Source organism: Giraffa tippelskirchi, chromosome 12 (assembly GCF_054371585.1).
Source record: "Giraffa tippelskirchi isolate mGirTip1 chromosome 12, T2T-mGirTip1v1.2.pri, whole genome shotgun sequence".
NCBI lineage: Eukaryota > Metazoa > Chordata > Mammalia > Artiodactyla > Giraffidae > Giraffa > Giraffa tippelskirchi.
In genome coordinates this window covers 24,626,844-24,653,313 of record NC_137286.1, presented here as the reverse complement: position 1 = coordinate 24,653,313, position 26,470 = coordinate 24,626,844, and the positions used below count along the sequence as shown (strand labels likewise).

The 26,470-nt window shown below is 39.7% G+C and overlaps 1 protein-coding gene across 5 annotated transcripts in view; it reads left to right on the top strand.

Moving 5' to 3' along the window:
- The window catches only part of NPAS3 (neuronal PAS domain protein 3), a 925,755-nt gene that overhangs the window by 431,910 nt on the left and 467,375 nt on the right, over positions 1 to 26,470 (top strand). For 3 of the 5 annotated variants that reach the window (XM_081547994.1, XM_081547996.1, XM_081547993.1), the window contains exon 3: positions 14,322 to 14,404. In XM_081547994.1, coding sequence (XP_081404120.1) covers positions 14,322 to 14,404 — 83 coding nt within the window. The remainder of the gene's footprint in view (positions 1 to 14,321; positions 14,405 to 26,470) is intronic. The other 2 variants (XM_081547992.1, XM_081547997.1) reach the window with 1 other exon arrangement.

Genomic DNA, 26,470 nt, shown 5'->3' with positions numbered 1-26,470 from the left:
TTCTTCATTGGCTTAATCAATATTCATTAAATAAAGCAGGAGGAATATGAGGTTCTTCTTTCCCTTTTCACTTGCTTTTTCCTACAAATAAAAGGCATTTTTGTCTTCTCTGATTAGTTAATATTCCTTTAGTTCACACCTGAATATATTAATGATCTGTTGCAATTCTTGCCTATGGGTATTTGACAGATCTTGGCTGCGTGGGAGAAGTACTTATTGCTTTTGTGATCCAAGAGTTGCAGGGACTCCAAAAGCAATTCCAGGTGACCCCTCTGTGTGTGACATTTTCAAACTTTTACGTTGGCAGGAGATACAAGGACAAGAGACTGGGGACCCATTGGAATAGGAGAGAGCTTCATTACTGAGACATGAAGTGAGGGACAATACTGGAGTGTGAGGTGAGGGGAATGCCTCCGCATAGCGTCATACAAAAGAGGGGTCTTGTACTTTTTATACCATGTTTGTAAACCCACGTATATGGAGTTTTCTGTTTTCATGAGATTGACAGGAAAGACCTGGATCTTAGGAAAGAGCGTTTGATGCCCCTAAATACACAGTGGAGAAAACTAAGAGGGAGTGAGACTGCTCTGAAATAATGAGCCTGTACTCCCCACAGGATAAAGACTCGTCACAGGAGGAGAGAATGGATGGAGGATGTGATGGCTTGAGCGTAGATGTTTTTGGCAGCTTTTCCTGTAGAAATACACTCCTGAGCTTGGGTTGTAGATCATTATGTTGTCTGACCAGCATCCAGGAGAACTTGTTCCAAAGTTGAAATCCTTATTGACTGGATGGGTCTCCACACCATGGAACATCATTTTTGTAGATTCTGATTATAATAAAATATTGAATTAAAAATATGATACACATTGTTCAGCTTTACCTAAACTCTGCACAGTGGTGTACCTTCTTTTGATGATTTTCCATCTTTCTGTGTCTCATGGCTATTGCTTGCTTCTTCATCTCAGGGCATAAACATCCTCAAGTCACTTAAAAAAATTTTCTTTCCTTTGGACGTTTCCTACTTCTCTTCCTTGCCAAGATTTCCTCCCTTATCCTCCTTCCTTTCACTTCCAAATTTCTAGCAAAGGAGTTTAAAGTATAGAACTTGGGGTTTTAACCTCTCATTACTCCTCAGTTGACAGCAGCATCCCCACCTCAGTGCTGTCTTGTGATATCTGATGTACTCGGTGAGTCTCACCTTCAGATGTTCTGGTCTTGCTCTTTGTAGAACACCGCCAGCTCTTTATCTTCCCGCTGCCCCTCTGGGTGTTCGTTCTCAGATTCTGTGCTTCTCCCCTTCCTCTCTATAAAGGCAGGTGTTCCCCACACCGCCCCCCAGCCCTCCCTCATTCTGCCCCACCCCAGCTTCTATGCCCATCTGTACGACTTGCCGCCAAGTCTTCATCTCTGCCACACCTGAGCCCAGAGCCTTGAGTCTACAGGACACCTCATCTCAATGGGCCTGCCTTAAAGACACCTCCAGTTCAGGGTCTCGTGTTCTAGTATGTCCTAGCCCAGGGAGTGAGTGAACCATCTGTACTGTTTGCCAACCCAAACAACTGGAATTCATGCCTGACTCTTCCTTTCCCCTAAATAGTCAGTTACAGTGCTCTCTCAATCCTACCTCCTAAGTACCTTCAGAACCGAACTCCTCTCTAAACTTTCTATCTTATTTACTAGGGTTAACTCATCTTTATCTCTTCCCTGAGCTGTGTGTGTGCTCAGTCATGTCCAACTCTTTGTGACCCCACGGACTGTAGCCCGCCAGTCTCCTCTGTCCATGGGATTCTCCAGGTAAGAATACTGGAGTGAGTTGCCATTACCTCGTACAGGGAATCTTCCTGACCCAGGGATCGAACCCGCGTTTCTTGTGTCTCCTGTATTGGCAGGCAAGTTCTTTACCACTAGCACCACCTGGGAAACCCCATCTCTTGCCTCGACTATGAAATAGCCAGTCTGTTCATCTTCCCTCCAAACACAATTCTACCCCGTGCCCCTCTGCCCTGTGACATAACACATACTTGTGCTCAACTCCTCCCCCTATAGTGAAGTGAAGTCGCTAGGTCGTGTCTGACTCTTTGTGACCCCATGGACTGTAGCCTACCAGGCTCCGCCGTCCATGGGATTTTCCAGGCAAGAGTACTGGAGTGGGCTGCCATTTCCTTCTCCAGGGGATCTTCCCAACCCAGGGATCGAACCCGGGTCTCCTGCATTGCATGCAGACGCTTTACCGTCTGAGCCACCAGGGAATCCCAGTTACTGTGTGAACTAGAAACTCCTCTGCAGTGCTCGTGAGACCACCTGTGACAGCCTGTCGAGGTGTCCTGAAACGTCCTTCCCCACGGGTATAGTGAACTCACCTGCCCTGCTGGCATTGTGCCATTGTGTATGCTTTTCTGGCCACCTCCACCACTAACCCCTGACTTGTTTGCCTGGAGCCTTTCTCCTCATTTCTAGCCAAAACACTCTCTTCTCTTTACCTCTTTGACTTTCACTAGAGTGAGGTGCCCCCTTTCCTGAAACCCTCCAAGTAAACCATTATTTTGTTACACTTGCTGTGTTCCTTTTCCCACTCTCTCAGTTCCTGGAGGACGTTGGCTCTCTGCCCTTTCCTGAACCTAAGCTCCTCACATCTCAGGGCCTTTCTACCTTCTCTTCCCTTCACCTGTACATCATGTTACCCCTTCACCTTATTGGTATCTCTCCTCAGATAAATCTTTGGAGAAGTCTTCCTTGATTTTCCCTTTTTATACAGAAATACCTGTTGCTTCTTGCCCCTGCCCTGTTTTCTTCATGCTGTTTACCGTGTTGAGATGTGTGTGCACTATTGTTGTTGTCGCTGTTGTTGACTTCCGCACTGGAATGTCGGCTCCATGAAGGCCTTTTGTCTGCCTTGTTCACTCTTCCATGACCTAGCACTAAAAGAGGACCTGGCACTTAGTAGGCCACCAGTGGATATTTAGATGAGCTATTGTATTCTTTTCAACTAGCATAATACTAGGCACTAGTAAATACTAACTATTTAGTAAATTAGTAAATACTAAGTATTTACTCTTAAACAGCCAGCAAAGATTTATTAAAAAGAATAAGCATGGAGTAAGCATTTGAACATGATTAAATAAATTCCCAGGCCTGAACCTGCTAAGAAGAGACCAGAGGCTTCCAGGAAAACAGAAGCAAGACAGCTGGAAGACAAACAAAAATGACTGGCTAGTGGCAAAGTCCGTTCTCATCAGAATGCTGGTTCAGTTATTCAGTTCAGATTTTTGGCAAGTGATGCAGATTCTTTTTCAGAAAACGTTGATTGATTGCACAGTTGTACCCACTTCATTTGCAAACCTTCATTATCTCTTTTTCCTTTCCTCCCTCTGTCTGCATTTAGAAGGGGAGGAGCAGTGTATAATTCCACAAAGCAATTTTTGTGAATAAACCAACTAACTGGCTGCTGCTTTCAGACTCAGAGTTCCACACAGAATACAAGTGTCTGCTTTAGCTGTGTGTTCTCTGACTGAGTCTCCTTGCATTCATTCATTTGGGTGTTCATTTGATTACTTACTCATTCAAGGAATCATTTGCTCAGTCCCACTAAGTGCCAGGCTGGTACAGGCTGTATGTGGGTGCCTGGCTCTTGTCTAAAGCAAGAATTCTTGACATGAGGTCTATGGATGGGTGTCAGAGGCTCTCTGGAACTTTTATAATTGTGTACACAAAAGCTTTGTGTTTAAATATTGCCTTAGGAAAACAGGTTGCTTAAACATGTCTGTTATTCAAAGAAAGAAACATGTTAAGAACCTGTGACAAAGAGAGCCTTGAGCTAAGTCATGGATCTAAATAATAGGTCTTCAAATTAGGTTTTTTTCCTCCTTGATATGTTTCATGGTGGTGATGAGTGTGAAAGTATATGCTTGTGTGTTCTTAATTTTAGGCCTGACAATCTTGTCAGCTTGTTTACTAATCTCTAAATCCAAATAGTGTTCATTTTTCTTATTTAGTTTCTAACTCTGTATAAATCATAGCCTCTGTAGGTCCCCACGAGGCAGATGATAGTGGTGATGAAAACCTTGATCTAACATAAGCAAGACCTAGTTCCCACCTAGTTACCATTGATAATTGTGTGGGCTTTTGTTTGTATGTAATCAGAGAAGATGGTGGGGTTGTAAGAGGTGATTTTGGTTTCCAGTGTTGGTAGCTCTGTACGTTTACCTAATCAAGTTATGTTGGAAGTGTTCAGCATCTTAAAATGAATGCCAATTACTGCTAGAATAGTACATGAGTGAATCTTCAAGAGAAAATTCAGTGGGCAGTTGCTGACACTCAGTGAATTGCTGGCTCTTTGCCCAAGTTTGTGTGAAATGTTTGTACTGGTTTGAGGCCCTGATTGCACTTGGCTCACAGGGTTTGCGGTGACACTGTAGATTTTATATCACACTACTGGAAAGATAAAAACTAGATAAAGCATACAGAGGAACAAATATTTCTAATAGTTTAGTAAATAATTCCTAAGAAATAGGCATATTTAAGAAAAATAGTATTTCTGTAAAAATTGGGATACAGATGGTGATCTATAAAAGTCATCTTTGACTAGGCCTCCACTTTTCATGACAAGGAGGAAGAGCTGACATGTGCTGAGCACCTCCCATGGGCTAGAACTCTATACTGTTCATTTATTCACAAATATATATTGTGCACCTTCTGTGTTCTTGGCCCTAATCTAACTGTTAGGGTTTCAGCGGTGCACAAAACGATTCCTCTAGCTTAGGAAGGGAACGACATGAGTGAAAAAAAAAAAAAGTGTTAAGTGAAAGTGTTAGTTGCTCAGTCATGTCCAACTCTTTGCGACTCCGTGGACTGTAGCCCACCAGACTCCTCTGTCCATGGGATTCTCCAGGCAAAATACTGGAGTGGGTAGCCATCCCATTCTCCAGGGGATCTTCCCAACCCAAGGATCAAAGCTGCGTCTCCTGCACTGCAGGCGGTTTCTTTACCGACTGAGCCACTGGGGAAGTCCTTAATGGAGAAGAGAGACAGCATGCAAATAAGTTCTAGGAGGAAAATAAAAGCAGAGCAGGGGGTGTCACATGTCCTCACAGCAGCTGCCCTTGACAGAATGAGACATTGAGGTCCCCAGAGCCTAATTTGTCCATGACCACCCAGCTAATAGAGATAAATGGAGGATTTCAAACTCGGTTGGCCTGACTCCAGAACCCAGATCCTTTCCTCTGTGTGCAGCCATTTCCCAATAATGGGAGTCCTTCCATTGGACTCAGGCAAGCAAAGGGCAGAGAGCATCTTGGAGAGGAATCTGATGACCTATGGCAGGAAGATCCCCTTCAGAGCTCTGAGGTGATGGGACAGTCCATTTGGTAACCGATTGCCTCACACAGTGCCTGGTTGACTGCTGTAGTGTCTGCATGCACTTCAGGAACTTTGATGCAGGCAGGGCAAGTGGTCAAATGGTAAAGTTTGGGTTTTTAGGCAGAGCTGAGTGGACCTTGATCCTCCTGGATGTAATCGTGTGACTCTTAAGCTGTAGTGTTGAGCCCCAAGAAGTTGTGGTAAAAGTGTGGCACCCAGACACGCAAGTGTCTTTAGGAGAGTGACAGTCCATTGGGATTGCAGCTTGAGAAAAAGCTGGCTGGAGCCGACCGGATGGTGAGCCTGGAACCTTGCACATGTAGCTAGGTTAAGGTGAAGTTGTTCTGGCCTCCATGTCCAGCCAGTGGATCCCAGGGTCTTGGCTGTTATAGCTGACTGTCTACGTGAGCTCACTCCCCACACACAGTTCCAGCATGCCACTATACTAAAGCCACTGCTCTCCCCTCCCCAATCCAGAGTTGAGAGTCACACATTCATTGGATTTTGTTTGCGTATGTATAAGTCTTCCCACTAGACTCTGGTCACCTGGAGGGTCAGGATGATGCTATTTTGTTTTTATATCCACTGTCATGGTACCCAGCTAAAAGTAGAGACTCAACACAAATTTCACATGGAGGCTTTTAGCTTTCTTCTGCTGACATATTGAGAAAGCATTCAGAAATGGAAATGGGAACCTGGCTTATATCGCTAGCTCCTAGGTCAATGAGGTTAATATCTTCCATATTTTAAGTGTTCACTAAATTTTTCTTAAATAAATGTATTACCATGGTCTGAAATGCTTGAGCTCTGGAAATCAATCAGTGACTTTTTCAGTAGCAGGTGCTGTTATAATTGTAGCATTATGTCCTTTGGGTCAACAGCCCACTATTTCATGGAACTATTTAGTTTTGACTGTTCTTTTGTCAGAAAGTCACTAAACACACCACTAATCACTGATGGGGTCCAAGAGTGAGCTAGCAAGTGAGAGGATGTGAATATGAATATGTGAGTGGATGAACAGGAGAGAGAGGAGGGGAAAGGGCCAGAGACACTGCATTCTTTCTACCTCGGAGACACAAGCTACTTCCTGCAGATCCAGTTTTCCCTAGCCCCCCTGCCATATGAATGGCCTTGGAAAGCCTGGAGGATGGATGGAACATTAGAATGGAAGTAATAAGGTTGTGCTTGACTTCCCTCAGCATTTGTAGCAGATTTTACAGTTGTCATAACATGAAGCTTTGGAATTAGACTTGGGGGAAAAAAATCAAGATAACAGATATGGACTTTTTCCTTTTGCCACTGAGTGTAGGTGGGGATAGTGGTAAAGAGCCCTCCTGCCAATGCAGGAGACATAAGAAATGTTGTTGCAATCCCTGGGTCGGGAAGATCCCCTGGAGGAGGAAATGGCAACCCACTTCACTATTCTTGCCTGGAGAATTCCATGGACATAGGAGCCTTGCAGGCTATAATCCATGGGGTTGCAAAGAGTCAGATGTGACTGAAGCAACCTAGCATGCACACATGCTGACTGACACCATACCAATTCAATGATATTCTCTAGTCCCTTCCTACTGGGCAAAGTCATGCCACTAACAGTCTGTGTGACATTGAGGTCAGAAGAGGTGACCGTCTTACAATGGCACTCAACTGAAAGGCTTTTAAGACATTTTGCAAAATGAAAGTATAGTAATCCTTTTTTTCAGCCCCTACTGAGGGAGCATACCAAACCTAAACCCATTAATAATTTCAACTTCTCAAAAACAGTTTTAGCATATTATTGGGGGAGGTCATTTCTACCAATTAAAGTACAAGTATCCAACTTAGTGTAGTTTGTACTGCTTTCAGATCCCAAATTAGGTGTGTCCTCTCTAATTTTCCCTTTGAAAGCTGTGGTTGGTGAGTATTCGGTCCTTCACGACTTAATGGAGTAGGTGATTTGTAGAAGAAGGTTATCATAGGAAGAAGAGAAACGAGAACAGTAACAACAAGAAAAGAAGCAGCTCAGAAGCAGAGCTTCAGATGGTATTCGGGCAGAGCACCTTCCCACCTCAGGCACGTGTTCAGGCTTGGAGCCTGGGCTGGTGTCTGCAATGCCCACTCCCTGTGGCCCACTGGACCCTTCTATCACACAAGACTGTCTCACTCAGTGGACTCTCTGTCGGTCATCTCTGTTCTCAAGGCCCAGCAACGTGCCTGCCTCATAGTAAGGCTCAGTAAGTGTTTGCTGCTGTACCCTGAAGCCAGAATGAATTAGTTGATAACTTTTGCTGAGCTCACTTTAGATAAAAATCAAGACCCTCTGCCACTCAGAGGTTCTCCTGTTCTATAGTTTCTGTTCTTTACTCTTCAAACTTTGCCAAATTGAGAGGGAGTGCAACTGATGATAGCTTATATCTCTGTTGGAAATCCAAAGACAAGAATTAGTCATAATCCATTTTTTTTTTATTTTGTAAATACAAAGAGGAAATTCTCATTTTCTTCACTGTATAAAGGGAATTAAATTGTTTAAACTCTGTATCCAAAGCAAGCCCTGCAGAATCACTTTGTTAAAGCCAAAAAATACATTCAGAAAAGGCTTGGAGTTGTGGTTGGATTTCAAGTCCTGTAAAAGTGACTGTTTTTTGTATACATTGTTATGAGAATGATTAAGAAAGTTAAATTGAAATGATTGTTACCTACAGTTGTTAGAGAGTCCTGTTTGAATTTGCAACAATTACTTTGCAGAATCAAGAAATAAAGCATACCCTCATCTATTCCTTCAATCCTGCCCTTATACCTCCGTGCATCTCTCGAGGATTCCCCTGAGGTACCCCGCTCCCCAACCTTCAGCTTAGGCTGTGGCTCATGCCTGTATTTTCCTGAGGTTTCTGTCCTCAGAGATGTTGACTGCCAGCACTTCATCATCCCCTCCAGTGCTGTTGCTCCAAACAGCAGCTAACCCTATTGCCTTAAGAATGAATGTCCTTGTCAACCGGAAGTTTGGGTCCTCTCAAGAGGTGTGTTGATCAACTTCTTGGTAACCCATGTAAGGTACCTATAATAGCTCCTGTAGTAACTTCCAGATTGTCAGAGAACAGTTATTTTCCTCTTCCCCTGCCTACAGGTGAATAAATACCTGCTTTGATAACTCTCATTTCCTTCAAAGGAAAAGCAAGGCAAGTGGGCAAAATGACTCTTTAAAGTGGAAACTTAGTACTGAAAAGAAGTCCCTGTAATTTGTACAAGAAACATTTTTAAGACTTATAAAAGTAATACTTGGGTGTCATTTCACTTTCAGGCAGTTTACCATTTTGATGAAGAAAAGTTTTGTAAAGGAAGTGTTCAAAAATACATGACTACTGTCTAAGTTCTTCAGAAGATAGGAAGTGCATGATAAACACATCCTTGTTTAATCAGATCATTAAGTGTTTTGTGCAATTCCCCTTAGTTTGTACTAGTTGTAGCCATACAGATAGGTTTTTTTGATAAAAGCAGACATGATTCCTTCTTCTTAAATCCAGCCATTCATTTGTAAATATTAATACTCTCTCAGTCTTATCACCCTTAACGCTTTTCCTGAATATATTCAATGCATCCTTAAATTGTGGGAGAAATTTAAATGTGTTGCATCAAAGAATTTTTGAATCAGCATAAGACTTCTTAGAGTTTCAGTTATTTTAATAGATTAAATACCTCTTTTGTCTAAATTGGTAATATAATGTGTTAATATGTTTGAGATATGAATTATACAAATGTATTTTTTAGAACATTCTGGATATGAATTCAAAAATAAACCCATGCTACACTGTTTTTGAATATGGGAGGTTTTCTTTCTTATTATTTAATGTTAACCTACCATTCAAATGCCAGATCAACAATACTTGTCCCTATTTCTCTTCTCTGGTTCTCAGTTATCCTGTATTTTAAGGGGCAAAAAAACTTATCTAGTGAAAGTACATTGAAAAAGTGTTGTTGTTCTTTGTTTTCAGACCTTCACTTCATGTAGTGTGTGGAAACTCCACACAACATCGGGCTTTTGACAACAGTTTCGATTTTAGTGCTGCTGTTTGGGTTAATCAGGTACCTACCACTGGTTATTCCAGTGCATCCTCTCCATTTCAGCCTGAAATTCCACCAGTGTTTAGGGCACAAGCAGTGAGGAATTTAGAGTTGAAAGGGTACAGACTGTGAATTTGGGCAGTAGGTCGAGCGGTAAGAATAAGTGTCAGAATGAAGACTTGGTCCCATAGTCAATAAAAGCGTATCAATGTCTGTTTCTATAGGGAAACACACATACACATAGACACAGCTGTATACTTCATAAACTTCTGAGAAAACCCTCCCTAGCTTCATCTGCCCTACAGTGAGGGAGGCTAATTGACATTCTTCAAGGGAAATCCCTTTTCTTCTCTTTGGTAGCCATGGGAAGACTCATTAAGCATTCTGTACTCTTTTCTTTCCCAGACTCCGACTTTGCTTAGCCCAAGTGCTGAAGCCCAGGGAGTGATGTCCGGGATTTCCTGTAGTCCTCTCTTCCCCCAGGCTCAGTGTAGGAACAGAGTCTTGCCCCTTACACAACAGATTCCGAGGGTACCCACCAAGCTTGCCTTTTTACTGGGTGGATGACTCCACTCTTGAAATACCACCTGCAGAACGTTAAGGCTACACTCACCCATCCTGCCACTGCTCCCCGTGCAGGGAGAGCTGGAGGAGAAAATAGCTCAGAAATGGTCTTCCCTATCTGCTAATGACAGTGTTTCCCAAATCAAACAATTTCTGGGCAACCCTGCCTCACAGTGTCATCCTCATCTTCACTTTTGAGTATCTTTTTCAAGGGATCTCTGAAATAATGTGCCCCTTTCTCTCTCCCTGCCTGTGGTTTGCCTTCCCATTGTGAACTGTGCAGGGAGGGGCTGGGGCAGCTCCAGCTGCTCTGGAAATGGGGGCGGGGAGGGTTAGGAGGAAAAGGGCAACGCGGGACACAAGGCAAGAATGGCTCATGACTTTTCCGTCGTTCATTATGTGTGTCCACTGAGCTGTCCTGCTTCTGTTTTCTAATGGGTTCTTCAATGGCAAGCTGACCTTTTGTCTGAATAGGTCAAACTCCCACTGAGCGATAATCCTCAGCCTTCCTGGCGTTTGTGCATCCCTGAAGGTGACGGGCACTGGTTAGGAATATGACTGGGAGTGTGTGGTGTATTTCCCCAAAGAGGGATTGTCTTTTATTGCACTTAATTAATTCTCAAAGACTACCTCACAAGGTTATGTGGAAGAGTCTAGGTTATTTTTTGCTGACACCGTTGAGGGACAAAACGAATTTTTCAGATACATGTTTCAGGTTGGGGTTTTCTTCTGTCTTTCATTTTTCTTGTCTTCCATTTTTTAATGAGAGAAAGGCCAAATGTACAATCCTAATGATTCATCACATCATTTCATATTTCTGAGACAATCAGAATTTCTTAAGTTAATTTTTTAAAATCTTTCCCCCTATACATTGCTTCCATTTAAAGTCTCTTAAAACTCTAGGTGTTTTATTTCTAACCCTTGAAAAACATGAAATGATCATGTTGTTTTCTTGATGATATTATGCTGTGCCTAGGTTTGTTTCGAATTGCTTAAAATTTTCTGATGGAATGTTTATGAGGTTTTATAACACTAGTTACCCTACAGTGGCTAGCAAGTTTCAGCATCACATAGGTACTCAGTAAATTCTGAATTGAATTTTAATTACTGTGGCTTGTTTTTTTCTTTTTTCTTTTACCAGTTTATATAACCTGTTCAAATTATACAATTCTCATCACTGTCACTGACTGAGATATAGTCCTCACGGATATAGGATTACATGTTTCATTTATTTAGCAATGTGCTATGCATTTTTCGGTTGATTTAGTATTCTTTACATTTCAAAGCATTGTCTTTTAATTGAACAGACAAGTGAATGAAGTGTCTGCAGATTAAACATTAACCTGTATAGCAATACCAAGTATGCAGTGTGTGGGGGCTACCAAATGGTTTTAGAAACTGTCAACTTCCAAAACACAGCAGTCTGAGAGAACTTCATAAGCAATGTATTACTTTTCTGAGAATGATGACCCTCATTGAGGAAGTGCCTCTAGTTTTTCTTTGGGTATAAATGATACTCCATAAACACAATGAGATTAACATAGAGGAACAAAATAACTATGTTTGCATTGTTCCTGAGTTATCAGATTATTATCTCAGTACTCAAAATCCCAAATGTGGTGGGATGAAAAGTACAAGCTAAAAAGTACACATTTAACATCTATTCAGTCACCAATAATGCTTTGAGTCAGAGCTGGGCTTCTACTTGGGGCATAATGGGTTCCTGTTTAACATATTTATGTTGGTTGTAAAATTAGGAACTGTCATTACAGCCCCATATCACCTGCATAAGTGCAAAACATATAAATCAAGAGAAGTTCCAGTGCTATAAAAATGCCATTGAAGGGAAAAGCATGAAACCACTTATAAGATTCTTGTGTGTTATGCTAGCATGTACTAGAATGCACACTCGGGTTTCTATAGAGTATCTGAAGAACAAAGGAAAATAACTATGCAGGTGTAGGACTCGTTGACAGAAGACCTGATGAAGGCATGTGGGATCCCCAGACTGACTAATAAGCTTTTAAAATAAAATTCCTAATTATTTATGCATTTGCACCACTTACCTAAAGAACAGCTGAGCCCTAAGTTGAGGAAAGGCAAGAAAAGAATGGCCATCAATGGCCAGGCTTAAATAACCCCTGCAGGAACCCGGTATAGTTCCTGCAGTATAGTTCATGCTTCAAGAAGGCAGTTGTTACTGGAGCATACTCCTTGGACCTTCTAGTGAATGAACATGTTCCTTTCATTTCCTGCGATGTTTCAAGGTCCTCAGTAGATTGGTGGCTGTTACTCTGCTGCCCCTCTCTTAATCCAGTTTGGAGAATAGCGTATGTTCTCTGAGATCAGTCCATTTTTTCTGTGAGCTACAGTGGTTTATTTTGAACCTCATAATTGGAAGTCCTGAAATGCCCCCAAATTTTAAACTATTAATAAAGTGCTTTCTGAATCCTAATTACTGCCTCAATAACAGAGTGGACACTTTTGAAGTTTTTCAACATCGCCTTCTGCCTCCCCAAAGCTCCCCTCCCCCCAACAATCTTTAAAAAAAAAAGAGAGAACTGCAGATTTTATTCATGTGGGATCATTCACACCAAGCTACCATAATGTGCAATTAACACTCTAGAAACTGAAAACAGTATTCAGCAAGACAGCTGCATTATCAAAAATGCCAAAGGAGTTTTGAAGGGAGTAATGTGCATGTTAGAATAGGAAATTAATCAGAAATGCACACACACCAAGTAATACTGTCTTAAGTACATCTTAATATTAAAATTTTAAAAATCTTATGTCTATACTTATAGTAATGATTACTGTTAAGGTAGAAAATTGATTTTTTCTATTTTAAGATTATTAGTTGTATGTTTTGCTTCTGAAGCAAATGAAGAAGTTAGAATAGTGATCTCTAAAGTCCCTTCCAACTGGAATATTCCTTGATAATAATCACTCTTTAATTATATTTTATAAATTTTCCCATTGAAAAAAAATGTCCTTTTTATTTCCTCTTGCAAGTAATAATGATACTTACCACTAATGCTAGTTTCAAAGTGCCTTTCAGACATGGCAGACATTAGCTCACAATTGTAGGGGGGAACTGCCTACTTTTGCACAGCACAATAATCCTAAGTACACTTGTATTATAATCTCTACTAAGGTATGGATCTAACTAACTGACTTAGTAATAACTGAGACATAACAAAATTATCCCAGCAGCGTTGTGCTGGTATTATCTTGTCAACTAGCTGAAAGTGTTTGGAGAAGAAAGAAAGTAGGGGATTTAATTTTATTTTCAATTCATAGTGTCTAGATTTGAGGGAATCGAGGTTTGTCATACAATTTTTAAGAAAAGCAGGATGAGGTAAGGGATGTATTAGTTTGAAATATGGGAAAGTTCTGAATATTTTCTTTTATAAATTGCTGGAAAGCGAAGTAGATTTTTATGTTTGAGGACTTTTTAAAACTGGAAAAATAGTTAGAACAGATTTAAAAGCAAATCATGACCCCATGCAAAAAAAAAAAAAAAAAAAGGAGATTGTGAAGCAATAACCCTCAATTCTGGATCCCCCAAATATCATGCAGTAAGGCCTTCTGTTGAGGATTGGGAGGCTCTCTGGGTGTATGTGCCTACAGACAACACATGTAAGGTACGCCAGGAACAGAAAGACTGATTATACCTTGGCAGAAGGACAGAAGTATTCAGATAAGGAAACAGTCACTGAGCTGCGAGGTGCAGGCTAAACAAGCTTCCACCTGGGCTTCCTGCAGGTTCTGTAGGAATAGTTACACATGAATGTTCAGTAAATATGAAATCCAGCCATTCCGAGACACTTAACACTAGCGCAAACAGTCACTAATGAGAATCTCCTAGCCAACATGTGCTTATTAAATTATGATAAAGTTATTGCATTAGAACATTTAAAAAATCCTGTTTGCTTTTTTCTTGGTCTAGAGGATATTAAATGTTCAGGTTTCTCTGGGAGGAAAAGGAAATATGTATTTGTTTTAAAAATACCAATACCTAAATTTTAAGAAAAGGAGCTTGCTAATTTATTTTTTTTTAATGTGAACATTCCTATGTTTTTTCCTCCAGTATAGGGAAAACAGTCCAAAAAGAAAAACATTAAATCTGATTTTAATGTATGTAGGAGTAGATATTCTGAGATAAAAATTCAGCCTCGGCTCTGATTTGCTCAGGCAACTGAGAACCAGAGTTAAAACTGGCTTGTGATTCTCTCAGATCTTAGAGATATAGTAGCTATCTAGTGATACAATTAAAGAGAAATGAAGCTGAAGGTGTGAATCAGAGCCCCAACTTAATTTTTTTCTTTCTTTTTTTTCTTTCTTTCCTTTTTTTCTTTAAGTTATAGGTGCACAGAGAAGGAGAAGCCCCAGTGCACTGGCCATTGAAGTATTTGAAGCACACTTGGGAAGTCACATTTTACAGGTACTTTTAAATGAAAAAAGCTTGCTTACATTTTGCTAAGAAAAATCCACATGTTTAGTCTTTTTATGAAAATGCCTTTTATTGCAGCTATGTGTATGACTGTTGCTATTGTATCTTGGAATTATGAAATTTTTATGAATTTATTTTTTTCTTTTTAGAAAGCCATCCCTTGAGAGAATATTAATGAGAAAGGGAGGGCAAGTATTATTTGTGCTATAGTAATTGAGATGAACTGCACTATTGAGTTGATGCACAATGTATAGTAGCTGGCTGTTCCCAGAATGATTGTGTGTGCTGCATTTGTAAGTGAACATATGTGTGTGTCTTTGGAGCTATAATTTGTTTTTGGAAGAGCAAAGTTTTGTTGTGAAAGTATGTGACATTTTTATGTGTTGCCAAACTTCAGTTATTTTTTGCTTGAGTTTGTATTCATAAGTTCTTCCCATCCTAATGTTAGCTTTCCCAAAGTACCGACTTTGTCAAGATGAGATGTTAAAGTATGTTTTTAAGTAAAAGGAGACAGATATTAATAATTTAATCTTTCCAGTGACTTTCATGAAAAATATGAGGGTGACTAGACGTGGACCTGTAGTTATTTAGTCTTGGAAAAAATTTATCCCAAACTTAGCACCCCACTTACTCAAAACTTTTTCTGTTAAGATTTTGCAAATCATTAACTTGACACATCATTCTACATTGTTTCTGTTTCCAGGATAAATGTTGCCATGGCCAAAGCTTTTTTTCTTTTTTTTGTACATGTGAGATTCATTTTTAACGTGGAATTGAAGAAACAGACATATTTGGGGTGTTTGGGCATCTTATTCAAAAAAGATGGTTGCTTTTCTTAGATAAGATTTGGGGTAAAAACAAAGCTAAACTACAAACTCCTGTCCATTCAGAGTAATTTTTTTTAAAAAAGGTCTCTACAGTGCTTTCAAATTCTAGATAGCCAAAGTGGTACTGAATCTAGCATGTAATTTCTGAAAATATATACCCTAGAAAAACTGCTTTCATCAGATTGTCCATGGTCAAATCCCAGTGACTCTCCAAAATGGTTCCTTGGCTGACAGCTTCACTGTCATCGAGACAGTTGTTCAAACGACAAATACCGGGGTCTCTCCTGGACCTAGTAAATCAGGGTCTTCAGGGTGAAATCCAGGAATTTGTTACTTTTAACAACCATTTTAGGTAATTTTGATGCTTCATTAGGTCTGAGATGTCACTATTCACCTTTGTAAATTTAAGGCCTGAAAGGTCCTTATTTATTTTTATTTATTTTGATCTTTCTCATTTCTCCACTAATATATGTTAACATCCCATAGAACTATGTTTCTTGAACTATACCTTAGGAAATGCCATCCTATTGTGCACATAAAGTTTTGAATTACCTTTGTAGTAAATAAGTTTCAGGGACACAGGAAGGCTAGTCCTTTCTAGATCTTTGCATTTTTATTCCCTCTTTCCCGTACATTTTTGTCCAGAATCTCCGTTATAAGTTTTGTATGAGTGATACCATATACACCACTGTCCCTCGGTATGTGAAGGGAGTTGGTTCCAGGACCCCTGTGGATAGAAAAAATCTGTGGTTGCTCAGGTTTCTTATATGAAATGACATGGTATTTGTATATAACCTATGCATGTCCTCTTCTATACTTGAAATCGTCTCTAAATTATTTACAGTACCTAATACAGTGCAAATGCTATGTAAATCATTGGTGGCATGTGGCAAGTGTATGTTTTTCTTTGTGGAACTTTCTGGATTTTTTCCAAATATTTTTGATCCGTGGTTGGTTGCATCTGTGAATACAGAGGGCCAACTGTATGTACATTGTTAGATTCTGATGTGATCCAGGATAACTCCTATTTATATTCTGAAGCCATCAGTGCGTAAGACTTCGTCAGTGAGAGAAATGATTCCAGTGGTATCCTATTATCCTCTAAATTCTCTCTGGAAATCTTGTGTTCAGTGTTTTGTAGGGAGGGGGACTTAGGAGCTGCAAGAATTTAATTTAAAACAAAAGACTTAAGAGTGTAAATGTAAGCTCAGTGAGAGCAGTGTAGAAATAAGAGTGACTTTCCCCAGTGTCAGTTTAACACTGGACTTCTTTAAGAGAGTGGAGGATCTAGATGAGACTGCTGAACTCTCCTGTTCTTTGGTTTGGTCACGCCTGACTTAAACAGCACTCTTGAAGGGGACATAGACAGCTGGATGTCATTTGGAGTGGAATAACTAGATGAGTGCATGAACTGGAAATCGTGTTACATGCGATGTGGCAAAGGGTGTGCTGAAGTTAAGTGTGGGAAAGACGTGGCATAAAAGGGACATTAATATCCTCTCTTATCTATTTGAAGGCCTCATTCCAAAAGAAGAAAAAAAAGGAGGATTAGATACATTCTGTGTGTCTTCAGAGTGTACAAAAAAGAGAAGGGGTTAAAGGTTGAATAGAAAAAGAAATTGCCTCCATATAACAAAACTCGCAAATAAAGCTGCCTGCATTTCCAACACACTCAAAACCGTTAGCCTTAGAAGTATAGACAGCTTTGTAGAGATGCTTTCAAGAAAGTCAGGCAGGCAAGTGTGGTTGCACTAGACAGTCTTGAAATTGTCATAGAAAACTAGAAACTCCTATCATTAGATTTTAAAACCAAAGGTCATGGAGGGGAAGAATTGTATATGCTTCTCAAAATGATATGCTAAAATTGCAGATAGGAATGGATTGGGAAGTACTAGTAACAAGAAGGTCTTCCTCTAGGCTATCTGGTTAGTTGTCTTCTCTCCCAGCAGGATAACTCTTCAACCCATAGATCTGTGTACCACATTCAAGGTTTCTCAGTAGTCTGCTTGGGTAACATGGTTTCCTTATTTTTCCTTCAGGAGTTTCCATATTGAATCTGGTTGATTCATGGGGCCTGGGGCAAATTCTTTCTTCTTTCTCCCCTACCCTTATTTTGTTTGCAAATATCGGGGGGGGGGGGGAACAAACCTGTGTGGTCAACAAGGTTGGCATAGTCTCTAACATCACAGTTTACCATCATTACCAAAAAAGAAAAAGAGTAAATACTTAGTATCAACATAATTTGCTGTAGTAGGCACACAGCTGCTCTCCTTAACTAGCTTGAAATCATTTGGTTAAAGAACCAGGAGATTCCATAAAGTAAGAAGCATCACACTGGTCAAGTATTTTACTAGGGGCCTATGAAAGGGCGAGGCTCTGAATTTGCCACAAAGCATCAGAGAAGACCACTCAAAGTTGTTGATGGATGAATAGTTTACTAGCCAAAGACAACCAAAGAACATTGCGTGCAAAGAAATGTAGAACATAAAGTGTGGAGGCAAGTCATAATAGATCTTGTTGCTGCTGCTAAGTCGCTTCAGTCGTGTCCGACTCTGTGCAACCCCATAGACGGCAGCCCACCAGGCTCCGCCGTCCCTAGGATTCTCCAGGCAAGAATACTGGAGTGGGTTGCCGTTTCCTTCTCCAGTGCGTGAAAGGGAAAAGTGAAAGTGAAGTCGCTCAGTCGTCTGACTCTTAGCGACCCCATGGACTGTAGCCTACCAGGCTCCTCCGTCCATGGGATTTTCCAGGCAAGAGCACTGGAGTGGGGTGCCATTGCCTTCTCCAATAGATCTTGTTGGGGGACTGTTAAGATGTTCAATTTGATGGCCATGTCACATACGCAGAGGAGCACATAAGAGATAAAGATGGAGAACTTATGAGCCATGTTGCACAAGCCCAGTAAGCCAAGCCAGGATTGTATAATCAGCAATAAGCCTGTGGAGAAGGCTGTCATACAAGAGAGTGACAAGATAAACCTTTGGTTTGTTTCTGGTGTTACTATTAAAATACAATCTAGGAATCCTTTGTGTTATGAGAGGCTATTATAAAGAGACAATTTAGGAAACTATTGTAACAGTCTAATATCCAGATGAGGATCTTATCTGAGATAGAACCTCTATGAATAGAGACACAGGTATGGCAGATGGTTTGAATTAGAGACGAAAAGCTAGGGAATGGAAGGAGTTATCATTGATCACAGATCTTCTAGCCTGATAAAAGGTTCCTAGTGATACTCTTGCCTAAGAGGCTGAAAGGGATATCTCATTACATAGCCAAATCCGAAAGAGGTAAGCAGTTGGAAACCAGAGTCTGATCTTCTAGAGAAAGATCAAGGCAAAGGGTAAAAACAGGGTTGGGCATTACTGATTTGTGTAGATGATTGGTAGCTCAGATCAAGCAGTAAGTTGCAGGCTAGTGGAGATGATACAGAACAAGGGGAGAAAAGGGCTGAGGAGAGGCAACCCCATACATGTCATTACTTCAAGATGCAAATAGAAAATGAGAAAGGAGTAGACAAAGATAAGAGTAAAGAACCTGCCTGCCAATGCAGAAGACACAGGTTCAATCCTTGGGTCAGGAAGATCCCCTGGAGGAGGGCATGGCAACCCACTCTAGCATTCTTGCCTGGAGAATCCCATGGACAGAGGACCCTGGTGGGATACAGCCCATGGGATCACAAAGATTCAGCCATGACTGAGGTGACTTAGCATGCAAGGAAGAAATATCAAGGTGACTGAGGATATAAATCCTTTAGGAGGACAAATATTGAAGAGATGTCATAGGTCTCATCAATTAAAGCAGTTGCAGTAAAATTTTAGGTTTAGAAGACAAACCTAAAAAGTGATAGAAGGTAGAAGTGTTTGGATGTTTGTGGTAAAGTCTGGTTTGGAGATGAGAAGATAGTGTTACGGGACAATTTTGTATTAATGTTGTTAAGAGTATGTTTATATTTCTGAAATTCACGGGGTCAAGCATTGGCCAATGATATGCTCTTTAGCAGTCAACTTTTAAAAAATCAATATAAAGTGGTCATGTCTGCATTAGGAAAGGATAGGCTTCCATTATTTTTAATGGCTATATGTCATTCTATCCTATGGATGTATCATAATTTATTTAACCTTTTTTTTCCATTGAGTATTTTGATTATAAGTTTGCATTTCTAATTCAAATACCAAGTAAAGTGTGGTTTAATGAGAAAAGGCCTACACCAGGTTGATTTTAGCTTAAATTTATTGAATTTTTGGTATGTATTGAGTTCTGTGTATTATGCTAACTGCTCTTCTTATATCATCAGTTAATACAGTATGTATCTGTGATTCAGGTACTCTGCATATCTTACAATTGAGTAAACTAAGATTTCTTAGAAAACTCACATAACAATTACATGACTAAAGCTCACATAGCTAGTTAAGTGAGAGTTCAATTTGAACCCAGGATGTTAGCACTAGATTATAAACACTTGCCAAGAAATGATGAGGACATTTTAAAAGATGGGTTATAAAAGGCAAGACTTTATATTTGTAGTGAACAGAATTAGGGAACTGATGGAAATTGGAAGGTAAAATAGAGATCAGTTCTGAGCACCAAAACTGGGCCTCAGGAAATCCCTTGGAATTCCCTGCACCAGGTGCCAAGCCTCACTGTTCCCCATACTAGCCCCAATGGTGTTTTGTGGAAAAGCGTGCTAAGGACTTCTTAATTTTTGGTCCACCTCTTCTACGTACTGCAGTGTATGTGTTTGCCGTGTGCATCTTATTGTTGTTGTTCAGTCACTAAGTCGTTTCTGACTCTTTGCGACCCCATGAACTGCAGCACACCAGGCTTTCCTGTCCTTCACTGTCTCCCAGAGTTTGCTCAAACTCATGTCCATTGATCAGTGATGCCATCCAATCATCTTAGCCTCTGTCATTCCCTTCTCTTCCTGCCCTCAATCTTTCCCAGCATCAGGGTGTTTTCCAATGAGTCAGCTCTTCGCGTCAGGTGGCCAAAGTATTGGAGTTTCCGCTTTGGCATCAGCCCTTCCAATGAATATCCAAGGTTGACTTCCTTTAGGATTTACTAGTTTGATCTCCTTGCAGTTCAAGTGACTCTCAAGAGTCTTCTCCAGCACCACAGTTCAAAAGCATCGATTCTTTGGCAGTCAGCTTTCTTTATGGTTCAACTCTCACATCTATACATGACTACTGGAAAAACCATGGCTTTGACTAGACAGACCTTTGTTGGCAAAGTGATGTCTCTGCTTTTTAATATGCTATCTAGGTTTGTCATAGCTTTTCTTCCAAGGGGCAAGCGTTTTTTGATTTCATGGCTGTGGTCACCATCCACAGTAATTTTGGAGCCCAAGAAAATAAAACCTGCCACTGTTTCCATTTCTTTCCCATCTGTTTGCCATGAAGTGATGTGACTGGATGCCATGTTCTTAGTTTTTTTAACTAAGCCAGCTATTTCACTCTCCTCTTTCACCTTCATGAAGAAGCTCTTTAGTTCCTGTAAAGTTACATCTTATTAGCCATATATTCTCTTATGAAAATTTAGGAAGTTTTATAGATCCATTAAATGTGACTTCTTTCCTACTGAGAGGGGCAAAATAAATATAATGGTGATTCTATCAATATAAAAATCAACTGTTAAAAAGTTATTTTCCAATTTAATGATCTAATACTGGTATACACAGGTATGGCCATGGGCCAGGCTTCATACTGTGCAGTTCTGGGGCCACCATTTATATCATATATACTGTGACCCTTACTGTAGCTTCAGTGAACCTATAGCTGTTTCAGGTAGGATTTTCAGCACAGGGGCATCTTCTGTAGAAGAGGCGAGACAGTCAAGGTGTGTAAGCCTCACTGCGGCACGACTGTGAGGTGGGGGCATTGGGCCTGAGTCAAGGCGTTTTAGCTGACTTTATTCTTCTGTGATTCATTGATGAGAGGAGGAGTTGGAGGCAAGGGGTCAAATTGAGAATTGTGCTATTTGTGACAGGTTAAATAAAAATCCCAAGCTTTTCTGGTGGCACTAGTGGTAAAGAACCCACCTGCCAGTGCAGGAGACGCAAGAAACATGGGTTCAATCCGTGGGTCAGGAAGATCCCCTAGAGGAGGAAATGGCAACCCACTCCAGTGTTCTTGCTGGAGAATTCTGTGGACAGAGGAGCCTGGCAGGCTACATTCCATCGGGCCACAGAGAGTTAGACATGACTGAGCGACTAAGCACACACAAGAAAAATCCAAGAACTTTGAGGCATCATGTGAGGTCTTTTCCTGAATGTAGTACTTGTGATTCAACACTGATTTGGTTCCTGCTTTAAAAGTTCTCTTTAGGCATTATTGTTCTTACTTCATGATTCCTTGATATGAATAAAGTATAAGCGGTATTTACTTTTACTTACCCAATTTAGAGACCAGATAGAATATTCATATTTTACTTTATCAAAGTTAACGGAACAGAAAATGATAACAGCATCCTTGTAACTCGTAAAATTAACTAGAGGAATGACTTTCCCTTAGGTGCCAGATTTATGAATGGAGTTCTTTAATTATTTGCATGCCCTTAGCAGAAGGGTTTGAGGGTTTTGTTTTTTTCTTCATTCTGTAAATAAAGCTTTTATAATTGTTATGTGAAATTGTAGTATTGTTTTTGAATACTCCATAGTATTGCTGCTTTACTTACCTCACAGGTGTCAAAACAAAGCAATCAAATCAAACTTTGTATGTGGAAGATTTTTTAGGGTTTATGTTTGTATTTATCGTGAATACATTATGGTGAACTACAGAAGGGTGCCTGTTAAGTTACTGACATTGAGTAATACATATCACTACTAATAACTTACTTATAAAGTAATTGAAGAATTGGTTTTATCCATAACTAATTTTGGATATTATAGTAAATGAAACTTTCTGAGTTGGGTGAATATGCTCATAAATATCCACATGTTTGTATATAAATGATATAGAACTGCAATTATTTTAAATGAAGTCTTGGGGGAATAAAAATATTTTATAAGAAATTCCCTAAAGGGAGATAGTGGTGGAAGTATGGCACCAAGGTGTTAGTTTTGAATTTGTCTGTGTTGCATGAACCCTTCTGTAGCTAACTCATTAACCTTGCATTATTTCTGGGTATTAAGAAATGTTTGAATTATAGGGCATTCAAACTGCAAACTTCAGCAGCAGCATAGGTTCTTTATCAGAAATATTTAAAAATTTGTGGTCAGTGTAATAAGGGAAACAAAATATCTTGTGACGTTTGATTTTTCTGTTAACATTTAAGTATTTCTAGTGACAGCACCACTTCAGTGTCTTGCTGCTGCTGCTACTAAGTTGCCTCAGTCGTGTCTGACTCTGTGCAACCCCATAGACAGCAGCCCACCAGGCTCCACCGTCCCTGGGATTCTCCAGGCAAGAACACTGGAGTGGGTTGCCATTTCCTTCTCCAATGCGTGAAAGGGAAAAGTGAAAGTGAAATCGCTCAGTCGTGTCCGACTCTTCACAACCCCATGGACTGCAGCCTACCAGGCTCCTCCGTCCATGGGGCTTTCCAGGCAAGAGTTCCGGAGTGGGGTGCCATTGCCTTCTCCGTCAGTGTCTTGAGACCCACTCAATTGTAGAAGACTAAGAAGATTCTCTAGGGAAATTAGGTTATAGACAAAAGAGCTACTTACAATCACATTGGGGTGGGGCTGGAGAATGCAACATCTGTTATTAGCATCTTGTTTCATTGGATCTAGCAAGAGACAATAAAAGATTGACTAGTACAGTTCAAATATCTGGGCAGAGAATAGTGAGTAATACCTAAAACAGCTCAAGAACTGACTAATACAAACATAAAAATTATTACTTAAGATGTTGCCAAGTCAACATCACATTTTACATTTAATAGCAATGTTTTCAAAAGACTTTTGTGAGAGAGAATGATACATTAAGCGTATTTTCTATTTTATTGATGAATTGAAATTTCACCCGTATTATTTTATTGGAACTTACAAATATTAAAGAAATGATCATCTCTAGGAAAGGTTCATCTTCTTACTCCTTATGGCCCTTGATGGCAAAGTGGTATCCTGCTTGACATCAGTACTAAAATAAAATAAAATTCAAGTAATAGAGGCATTCTTTAGCTATAAAACAGGAAAGAGAAAAAGGTAAGTGACCCTGCAGTTTCCCTATGATCCAGAATGGTAAGAAAATGTAAAACTAAATATAGAAAAAGAGAAAGTTAGTGAATATATTTGCATATGCAAATTAGCTTAATTGATACTGCTTGCCTCTACAGGGATTTTTCATTACAAACTGGAGTGCTACATTGTTCAGCTCATATTGAGTAATTTAGTAACTAATGAGACCAGTTTGCACTAATTTGCATATGATAAATGAGCTTAATTGCAGTAAATAACTTGGAGGCATAATTACTTAATTTTCCTGTGTTGCATGGCTTTTAAGTTCACGTATGAACAACTCAAGATAATTTTGCATATTTAAATTAGTTGCTTTTAAATTTTCTTGGACCAAAAAAAAAAAAGGAACACACCTTATCAATTGAGCTGTAAAACAATCGTATGTAAGGTTTAGTGTATTTTTATTTAAAAAGAAAGGAGAGAGAGGCAGAGATTTGTTGTTCTACTCTCCCATATCCTTACCTCAGATAAGATATCAGCATTGACATTAGGAAAATGTTTTTCATGTTGGAAATTAATTTACAACTTCTGTTAGTAACTGACCTGGGTGAAGACTGAAATGTATATATGAGTGAATCATAAGTTTTAAAGCAGGGTTTACTACACAGATGTTTTTTGTCCCTTATTTAATTTGGCAAGCTAATATCTGAGGAGTCAATTGGCTCTGCTGTCTTCCTGCCTTCTAAGTTGCTGAGCTTTGATGACACAGCATCACTCTGACCTTAGCATGTATTTTCTATCTCAGTTAACATTTCATCCTTATGAAATTGGTTTCATTGGAGAATCTCAGTGTGGTTTGGCCAAAATTATCTTACTGATCTTCCCATGAACTCAAGAATATATGTTTTATCAAATCTCCATTCTCAAAATTGAAAAACTGAAGCACAGAGTGTGACTACTAAATCATGATTTTACAATACTGTATTGCCTTAGAATTTCACTTTGTGAGAAAAAAATATGTTATTATTCAAAATTAACTTCTTATGTCATATAAAATCATATTCGTAATTGAGGATGAGAAAATATTTTGTGGTTGTGAAAGTTTACAAGCTGTCATTTAAAAAGTCATTGCTGCTTTAATTCATTGTATGAAAAACAGAAGGAGGCGTTAGGGTTATTTACTTGCCACAATCTGGAAAAATAACTCCTGAAATTTTTCTTGAAAAGGCTCAAATCCCATTAAATTTGGTATAAGCATCCTACATCCTTCAGAGATGGGCCAAAATAAGTACTAATAATAGTATATCCCAAGTGTAAAGTTTGAGTCCTTCATGTCATAAGTGCTCAAGAAGTAACTGATGAGTAAATGAATGAACAAATAAATTCTTACTGAAGTCACATTGAACCCGAGAACTAGAGCCCCCTTTCAGCTTTGTGTTCCAGCCCTGTTTGTTTTTTTTTAATTGAAGGCTAATTACTTTACAATATTGTAGTGGTTTTTGCCATACATTGATATGAATCAGCCATGGGTGTGCATGTGTTCCCCATCCTGAACCCCCACCCACTTCCCTCCCCATCTCATCCCTCAGGGTCATCCCAGTGCACCAGGCCTGAGCACCCTGTCTCATGCATCAAACCTGGACTGGCGATCTATTTCACATATGATAATATACATGTTTCAATGCTATTCTCTCGAATCATCCCACCCTCGCCTTCTCCCACAGAGTCCAAAAGTCTGTTCTTTACATCTGTGTCTCTTATGCTTTCTCGTATATAGGGTCATCGTTACCATCTTTCTAAATTCCATATATATGCGTTAATATACTATATTGGTGTTTTTCTTCTGACTTACTTCGCTCTGTATAATAGGCTCCAGTTTCATCCACCTCATTAGAACTGATTCAAATACATTCTTCTTAATAGTCCAGCCCTGTTTTTAATCCATGTTTTCTAGGTAAATGGCAGAGTATGACAGATTCTTTTCGTGCAAGCACTTTGGCATCCAACCACTTTAAGCTCACATCCTGATGTGCTAACTTACTGTGAGCCCCTTGCTAAGGCAGCCTCTTGCTCTCTCTAAGCCTCAGTTTCTTCATCTTTAAAAATAGAGAAAATAGTAGTAAAATGTCTCCTGATAGGCATGTTGTGAGGATTGAAGGAGATAGTGTAGTTAAACATGTTTAGTACAAAACCTGGCATGTAGAAGGTGTTGAATAAACATCTGCTAATATGTCTGTCTATACGTTGTGTAGTCCAGAAAAATGGCCAAGTTTTTATAGAAAAATGTTCATGCTTATCAGGAGTATTACCACACAGGAATATGGGAGTGTTATCAATAAAAATCTCCTTAGATTTAAAGCAAGATAAATAAATTTCATTGAACACAATCTAAATTATCTGTTTACATAAATGGTATTTATATTTAATGGCCTTCCCAGGTAGTGCAACGAAGTGGGTTGCCATTTCTCCCTCCAGTGTATCTTCCTGACCCAGGGACTGAACCCACAGCTCCAGCATCTCCTGCATTGGCAGGTAGATTCTTTACCACTGAGCCAACTAACTGCAACTAGTACTGATTATAAGTGGGGACTTTCTCATCACAAAATTGATTATCTCAAGTAGCCAGGATCTAGAAAATGAGACAATGAGTTTAAAAATACTAAACTGAAGCATCAGTTTAGTAAATATTTACTGAGTACCTAGTTTGATCAGAGAACAGAGAAAATACCAAGATACAAAGGTGAGTCATGGTTTTGCCTCTCAGCATTCCCACTGTGAACAGAGAAGACCAAAAACAAAACAGACAAACATGATTCAGTGTAACGTAGACTAGTGGCTTTGAATCCCTTCCCTTAGTTATGTGGACTTGGGCAATTTATTTAAACTCTCTAAATCTTAGTTTCCTCCAACCTAAATGGAGATGGTAGCAATCCTTCCCTCAGAGATTGCTGTGAGAATTATAGATACTCACAGTGCCTGGCACATAGTGAGTGTTCTGCAAAAGTTGGCCATGGGTGACAGGCTGCACCCTGGAAGTTACCCAGCTTGGGGCTAATCAGTGAGTATGTCCTGTGGCTACAAACTTAAAATCACACAGTTCACCCACCATGTTAC